We start from the raw sequence: 8,554 nt of genomic DNA on the forward strand, positions 1-8,554 counted from the left end.
ATAATATAATTGTCTAGAAGAGGGCATAAAGTAATAATATAATCCAACATTTTAAATTGTCTTTTGTTTATACAGATAAATATTACCAATAATTAGTAGTTTTAAAAAATTAAAATAAAATTCATAAAAATTTTATTTTACATCATTAAAAAATAATAATAATAATAATTTTATATAATTAAAATTAATAATAAAATAAATAACTTATTGTACAAATATATTTTTTATTCATTTTTTAATAAAAAAACTACAAATTATTTACATAAGGATAAAACTATAATTTGAAATAATTTACTCCCAATCCAAGATAAAGTAAACAAATAATTGGGATTCTGATTGACAATCCACACTTTCATTTAATCTAAGTAAACACTCTACTCCCACTCCCACTCCTCACTTCTAATTCCAAGATTCACACTCCTCAGAAATCTCATTCCAATTTGAAAAGTAAACACTACATCAATTCATTCTATCTTTTTTTTTTACCTTTCTTAGTATGTTATGATCTCTGTTTTATGTTTTCTATAAATAAGATTTTTTTCCTTGATATTCTTTAGTTTTTTTGTTTGGTAAAAATTGATTTCTTCACATTCATTAACTTTCATGGCAAACAAAAATATGTTGATGGTCATTTTTAAATAGTAGGTTTTGCTTCTCTGAGTTAGTAACACTAATTATTTGCAAGTAAAAGAATATATTCAAATGAATTAATAAGATTTTGTGAAATTAAAAAGAGAAAGAGAAGAAATAGTTAATAAGCAATTTTTTTCAAAAATTATTTAGATAATAAAATTCTTAATTAAAAAAAAAGTGTAGAGAAGAAATTAATGAGTTTCAATAGACCCATCCTAGTTTTTATCGTACTGTAGTTATAGCTTAAAAACTGTGGTAGAACACTATCAAATAAGACTATGAGTAAGCTTTTTGACACTTTTCAAAATTCCTCTAATTAACTAAAATGACTTAAATAAGCTAACATAATTAATTTACTTCTTATTTTAAATGGAAATTTAATTTAAAAAAATTAGATAAATTAGTTTTTCATAAACTTCTTAAACACACCTTATTTTCATAATTTATATTTATAATCAATTTTAATTGAAGAATATATTTTTTCTGAAAATTTTAAGAGTTTTAAAGTTATGACGATAGAAATTATACAAAAAAAATTAATACAAATTTAATATTTTAGGATTTGTATGTAATTTAAAAAGAAACATATTTTTGAGTAAAATTTTATAAGAAGATGGTTAATTTTGATATATTAATTTGTATTATTTCCCGTGGGTATTTTAAGAAATGGAATTTAAAAGTGGTGTTGCAAGCATACTAGAGGGGATTAAAAGTTTCACTCTAGACTATTAGACTCGATCAAATGTCAACACCACAGCCCATTATTCATATATATCTCATGGGCCAATATACCGTTGAGCTTGATTTGGGTCTGAGGCCCAGAGTTCAATTTTCTCAAAAGGCTATACAGACCAGTTGATTTTATTAATAGGTTATTGGCTATCACTTGGTCATTTACATTGTCGGGGATAACTTTGGAATCATTTGAAATTTGATACTTTTTTTTTGTGGTAATTTTTTTTTAAAATTTATTAGTAGGATATCATAATAAGATTCCAATTAGAGCATTCCGAAAGTCAAAAGCATTGTGAAAATTTTTGTAATTATGAAGACTAAAGACAAAAGAGATCTTTGTTGATTTGCTTTTTGGATGTATTGTTATAAGTATTTTATTTAAAATATAGTGCTAAGCTAATTGGTGTTTAATTTTTTCATAACCATACTTTAATGCATATAAAAAGATACTGTTAAGATTTAATTAAATTTATATTTTTATCTAAAGATTACTAATTATATCCTTTTAAAAGGTTAAAAAAAGTTCAGCTAAGCAATTATTCCAAATCCGTTATTACTACTATATCTATGAGAAATTATTAATATCACTTATCAAATTTACCACTCACAATAGTGTTATTAATACCATACTATCTCATAAACATAAGATCAAAATGAATAAATAACATGACAAATATGGGTTTAAAATTTGATTAAGTAAATCACAAAAAATTCTCTATATTAATTAAAAATTTCCATACAAGATTCCAAATCCGGAAAAACAAAATTATCCCGGAAGATTATCATAATTAAAACTGGTTTAAAGAATACTAACGTAGGCCCCTCCAGACCCCACAAATGCCGAATTGCTTTGCAGAACGAACAAGCAAGCAACCAGAAAAGCGATGGCATTTTGTGCATGGGAGAGGTATGGATGTGAGTAATCTAATTTTTATTCCAATTGAAGCAAATAAATATGTCACCCCAAAAATCCCAAATTCAAATCTCCATCAAGAATTATTTTTTTGGCATTAATTTCGTTGTATCATAACCCTTAGAATTAATGCAGTGCAAACCTTGTGCTAATACCCATTTCAGTTTATCTCCTTTCAATGTCTCAGCTTTAGTACTTCTTGGATCTCTTTCTCTGTTAGAGGGTTAAAACTTAAAAAGGGTTCTGTGAGTTGTCGGCGGCATCTGATTGGTCGATTTGGTTCATCTGGTGGGTTCATTTGACTTAGGGTTTCAATTTGGGGATTTTTCTTGCTTTGTTCCATCTGGGTTCTGGGTATCATCTGGCCTTGAAAAAGTTATGGTTTTGAAGACTCCTGTGAAGTCATGTTGGTGATTTGAGTTTAAAAGCTCTCAAATTTTGATTTGTTCGATGGGCTCAGCTGGGTTCTTTTTGATATGCATTCTACACTCAATTATAGCTCTAACGTGTGGAGCTTTGATGATGTTTTACACCAAGGAGATTTATGTCTTTGGCCATGGCATTGAGGTTGCAACCAAGCTTCAAGGTTCGACACCTCACGATCAGCTCTTGATCCAAATCTCCGAGTCGTTTTCGGGGCTGCTGTTGTTTGCCATTGGGTGCCTTTTGTTTATGGTTGCATTTGTTAAGGATCAAAAGTTTCAAAGCTTCTTCGCCAAGGGGTGCGTCCTGCTTCACATTTCAGTAGCCGTTTGGAGGGTCTACATTGAGATAAATCTTGATGATCTTGCCCATGATTGTCTCAGGCAGGTTGTTGGAGATATTGTACTGGCTCTTTCTTGGGTGTTCTTGCTTGTGTATTCATGGAGGGAGAAGTACGATTAGTTGAAGTGAATTGCAAACTTTGCCGGTTGAAGATTGATCGAAATTGGTCTTTTAACTCTGGGTTTCTGTTGTAGATTGTGGAAACAGTCTTAGATTAGAAGTAAATTTTGTGTTTTATTCGAGGCAATTTGCAGGCTGGAATCCGGGTGTTCTGCATCTAGAGCGTGCTTGAAGTGTAAGAAAAAGTGGATCTGGATTCGGGGCATATGTGTTTTATGTTGTTGTTCTGCACATGATGTAAAGGTGCTGCTTTAGGCCTTTTTGATTTCAAGAAACTTCCTGTAAATTTACATGCTGCTGCTGCTGCTTTTTTTTTTTTTTTGTTGCTGACTATCTTTTATAAATTTGCTTGCTTTTGTGTTAGTCATGTCTCTACTCTTAGCAGTTTCACATTGCACGGATGAATATGTATGTAATTGCACTCTTTTTCTCCAAAGCAGAGGGAGGGATTCGTAGTTCAGTTTTTATCATTCATGGACATTATTGTGCCAACTGGCATTTAACCCAAAGAGTGTTGGCTCGCTCTTTTTACCCCCATGACGTCTCAGCTTTCCAAAAAGGTCCCCAGCAGCATTTGTACCTTTGAACATTTGATTTGAGCTTCTAGTGTTTGTGGTTTGCCAAAAACGTTATGATCTATGAGCAGGGAAGGGATCTTGGTAAGTGACATATGATGTAACTCGCAACAAATTTAAAATTCATAACTTTTCACATGTTACCATTCTTTTCGGCTGTTGTAAATTACATATAATATACTAATATATATGACTTAGCAACTGCCATGAGGATAATACTTGAGGAGCATTACCCCATTAAAAATCTCCTATTTTATTCACAGTTTTTTTTTTTTTTTTTTACCCAGAAAGCTTATCGGAAAATGCTCAAATATCCAAATAACACTATTAATCTCACGTAAAGTTTCAATTTTCTTATTATTCTTTTTTTAATAATTAAAATTGGAATTTGGGAAAACATAGAAGTAAATCCAAATTGGATTATCCAATATAGATTATAAAAATTAAAAAAAAAAGGTGATGCAAATGTTAATTTTCAAATATTTTAAGAGGTACCTATTGTTTTACTTTGAACTTAACTTTGTCATCTTTAATTAAAATATTAAAAAGGCATTGTTGTTCAATTGGTCTACATGGGCCAGGCCAAGAAGACCGAAATAAAACTTTAAATACCCGACCCGCCTCGCCACTAACTTTGTTATTTTTTCTTCTCTTCCTTTGGTTTTCCAGTCTCAAACGTAAGCCTTTCTTCAGCCACAGCTGCTTCTGGAGAAATTCAACTGTGAGACTCTTTCAATTGCCTTGTTTTTACATATTTCGATTTTTTTCAGTTAAATTTTCTCTAAAAAGATTATAAATTTGTTTCTGATAATGTGAAGTAAACGCTGCCCATGTTTAAATATGGTTACTTTATATTCTATACCCGTGTTAAGGCTTATTGGTATGTGGTTTTGTGTTTGATTATTTTTTGTATTTGTGGGTTTGTGCGCGAGTATTTGTTTATTTTCGATTTGGTATTGATTATTTGGAAAATTTACTATGGCTCACCAACTGTTTGATTAAAATCTTAAAAGAGTCACTGCCCAAAAAAAATTATTTTTTAAAGTAAATTTTTAACTGTTTCTTCTGTGTATGTCGGTTTTTAAATTTATTATTAGTTGGTTTAGGCATGATGTTTTTTTGATGCGTGAGTAGTTTGATTAAGGTTAAGTTGGTGCTGTCAGGTTGCTCAGGCTGGCTGCTTCGCTAACAAATTAGTTGAATTATAAGAGCAAATGGTGTCTGGAAAAGATTCAAGCCCTTGTTGGAGTCTTTTCTTAATATATAGCTTTGCATTATTAATTTTTCTTCTTGCGTCGATGAGTTATGAGCAAATGGTATCCAGGAAAAATTTGAGCCTCTTATGAGTCTTCAGTTTTGTTTGTTCAGCTGCAAATACATTTGTTAAGATGTTGCTTTGAATTCTTAAGCATTGCAACATTGAACCGTTGGAATAGGAGCACATTTTGTTGTGATTTTGACTATTGAATAGATTACTGATTCTTTAGTTTACTAGATGTTTTTTATTTTTCCTTATCGAAGTTGATTTATTAGATCATTTTACTTGATGAAGTTTGCGTTCTCAGCATTGGTTATTTGTTCCTGTTCTTTTATGGATTATAATATTGGCAAATAAAAGATTTTGAGATATCAATAGCAGAAGAATTAGGTCTGTATACGACTTGGAAAAGAAGGACAGAAAAATAATGATGAAAGGATTGATATATGTGGCAGTGATGCAGCATATGTCATTACGTTTCACAAGTTCATTTTCAGTCTTTTGAACATTTAATGTTGTTTTGGTCCTTTATAATTATGTGCTTCCTAGCCGAAAAATGAATACAAACTAAAACTACAATGTACTGGATGCTAAACATCGATGCCTTACATTGCAAACCTGTAGTTATTTCTCTGAATTTTGGTTTTGCATTCATTTTGAAATTCATTTGGTTGAATACTAGACTTATGTCATCCATCAGCATCTCAAGTTTATTTCTGCTTTGAATTTGATGTCCTTTTTTTCCTTTTTGCCCTTTAGCACCATTCATTTCGGCATCTTGAATTCTTGAAAGATTTGTGACGATGGGTGGACTGCCTCTGCAAGATGCTTCCTCTACCTTGGCTTTGCCGGGATCACAGCCGAACCAAGGCTTGGAAGTCACAAAATCTGGTACGGAGTCAAAACCAAAGAAGAAGATCTGCTGTGCTTGCCCCGAGACTAAGAAGCTGAGAGATGAATGTATAGTGGAACACGGTGAAGAGGCATGTGCAAAATGGATTGAGGCTCATCGTAAGTGCCTCCGTGCCGAGGGCTTTAATGTTTGAGATTGTTGGAGATAGTTGAGTTCATGATTGCAACCCACTTGGGATACTGACATTAAATTTCAATTAGCATACCACAGGTGATTTAACTTAAAGAGGAATAAAGCAAGGAAGAACATATTTCCTTGGCTTTTGATTGCTATACTTGTACTTTTTGATGTGATTTTGTTATCAGAATTTTTAAAGTGATAATGGCTAAAATTGGTTTACATATTCCTTGTTCTTTATGTTTCATCCAAATTGATGAGAAATGAGATGGTCACCGTAAACATTAGACGTGTTTATCAAGTTGAGTTGAGGTTGGAAATAAAGGTCAAAGCATTACTGATTTTTTTTAATTATTATTTTTTAAATCTAGTTGTGAAAAATTAATCTATTTTATTGGTAAAGTAAAACAAGCTTATCAAGAGATAATGCACTGCATGTTTTTCTTGAAGCAACCCAAGAAAGAATTTGTTAAATCAAATTGATCAAACAGATAGTTACAGCCAAGTTGAGCTAGGGTGCCCTTGTCCAGAAGATATAATCAGCTACGAGCCCTTTCCAGAAAAATGAAATATAGTAGTATATTGAAACTTCTCCTTCTCATGGATAATCAAAGTTTTATTTTTGCTGGGTTACGGTCTTGATTTGTGTAACTGCATAATCTCGAATAATTAGTAGCAGAGGGAAAAAGGAAAAAAAAAAAAAAACTGGTTTATACATATCTTTCCCCTTTTCTTATTACTGAATTTTGCTCTTGCTGCTCATGTCGAAACAACTCCTTATAGTATTCTTGTGAATTACATCGGTGAGCTACAAATTTGGTACTATATATGTTGATGTTCAAGGGTATGAATCCTTATGTGCATACTACAGCATGTTAATAAATTTCTCCTCCCACCTTCGAGACTGGAAGAAAAATAGGGGATGAGAAAGATAGGGAGAGTTGGCTGTAGACTAACAATAATACATTAAAATTAAACCACACAAGGCCACGGTCATGGCCATGGCCATATATTACATGATTATGAAGAAGGAAACACAAAACATTACGAGTGATGGGTGACACAACACGCACATCACTCCACACACTAGTAGTAGACCATCATAAAAACGAAGTAGAGAATTTTTCTTTTTTTTTAATCACCCTTACATTATTCTTAACCCCCACAATATTTAGGCACACTTGCAGCTTCTTATTTTTTGCTGCATGTGTTTGCTTATTAGTGACTACCACAAGTGCAGTTCACACAAGCGCAGGTGGGGCCGCACTTGCAGTTACCTTCAGTCTCAGCAGCCTGAACGTCCATGACAACAACGGTGCTGACAAAGCTGCATACCAACAGAGAGGGAAAAAAAAAATTACCATCAACCAAGGCCAAAAATAGAACCCCCAAAGAAATCACAGGGTATAGCTATTGACTTCAATCTTAAGTTATATAGCTTAGCCCTCAAGTTATGTCGAGTTTGATTTGTTTAGTTTCTTGTTGTGCCTTTGAGAGTTCTTAAAGTAAGTACCTCAAGTCAGTCTCGACGAAGTCAGCAGCATAGCTGCTTCCCTTCTTCCTGCAAGTGCATAAAATATATAGTTCATGAGCTTAGCAGTAAAAGGTTGCCCCAGGCTCCGAAAAATTTGAGCTCCACAACCATGCAAGGATATGAACACAACCACAGTATCACTTGATTGATGAATGAATTCCGTTATACTTACACACACTGGCTCCTGTCAGCGCAGTCGCAGTTGCCGCAGGTGTCCGACATGTTGATTGAGCTTAGAACTTGGAACTTAAAACTGGAAATAGAGGGCTCTTTATTGTACGAAACTTGCTTTGCTTTGCTGTGACGATATGTTCAAGACCTGCAGCGAGATGCTATTTAAAGGGGGATGGAGAGGCAATGCCAGTGCGGTGGTGATTGGGTCATTTCATCAAAATGAATGTGGGACCAACCAGCATGTGGGGGTTCCGGGGCCCACCTAGGCATGAGAGGAGCACACGCCTCTCGAGGGAATCTTTAATTTTGATAATGGAGGGGATTGGTGCGGTGGAGGCTTTCTTTGGTTTGGCTTGCTATCCTCCTCTCATGTCAACTTCCCCCTTCTCTACTTTCTCTTCGACAGAGACTCGATGCCTTGATATGATATCTATCTATATCTATCTATTTTCGTTTAGCATCATTTTAAATCCGGCTGAGTAAAAGTGCAAAATAGTTTAGACTTGTAAGCATGATGCTAACGTTATGTAAACATGGTATATAATTGTGTATAGATCAAATTCTTAACTTAACATCCACGCTTGATAATAATTATATAGGGTTAGGGATGGCAAAATAACCTGGATCCGGACGAACCCGGATAATCCGGGCCGGGTTGAACCCGCACCGAAATATAAAAAAATTTGGGTCCGGAATAAATTTTAATAACCCGGATATATCCGGATCCGGGTCCGGGTTTAGGTTAACCCGGACATCCGGAACCCGGACCCGGATATTTAATTTTTATATTATTTTTTAATTAATTTTATTGATTAAT

The 8,554-nt window shown here is 33.4% G+C and overlaps 2 protein-coding genes across 2 annotated transcripts; both read left to right on the forward strand.

Moving 5' to 3' along the window:
• Positions 1-2,425: 2,425 nt before the first annotated feature.
• Positions 2,426-3,529, forward strand: LOC18053714. The gene has a single exon (XM_006451791.2). It carries the CDS (start codon positions 2,732-2,734, stop codon positions 3,164-3,166), a length of 435 nt encoding a protein of 144 aa, XP_006451854.1. The 5' UTR covers positions 2,426-2,731; the 3' UTR covers positions 3,167-3,529.
• Positions 3,530-4,374: 845 nt separating this feature from the next.
• LOC18053715 (cytochrome c oxidase copper chaperone 2) lies at positions 4,375-6,255 on the forward strand. The gene is made up of 2 exons (XM_024178082.1): positions 4,375-4,462; positions 5,759-6,255. Exon 2 carries the CDS (start codon positions 5,803-5,805, stop codon positions 6,043-6,045), a length of 243 nt encoding a protein of 80 aa, XP_024033850.1. The 5' UTR covers positions 4,375-4,462; positions 5,759-5,802; the 3' UTR covers positions 6,046-6,255.
• Positions 6,256-8,554: the final 2,299 nt, after the last annotated feature.

Source organism: Citrus clementina, unplaced genomic scaffold (genome assembly GCF_000493195.1).
Source record: "Citrus clementina cultivar Clemenules unplaced genomic scaffold, Citrus_clementina_v1.0 scaffold_1, whole genome shotgun sequence".
In the NCBI taxonomy this organism is placed as follows: domain Eukaryota; kingdom Viridiplantae; phylum Streptophyta; class Magnoliopsida; order Sapindales; family Rutaceae; genus Citrus; species Citrus x clementina.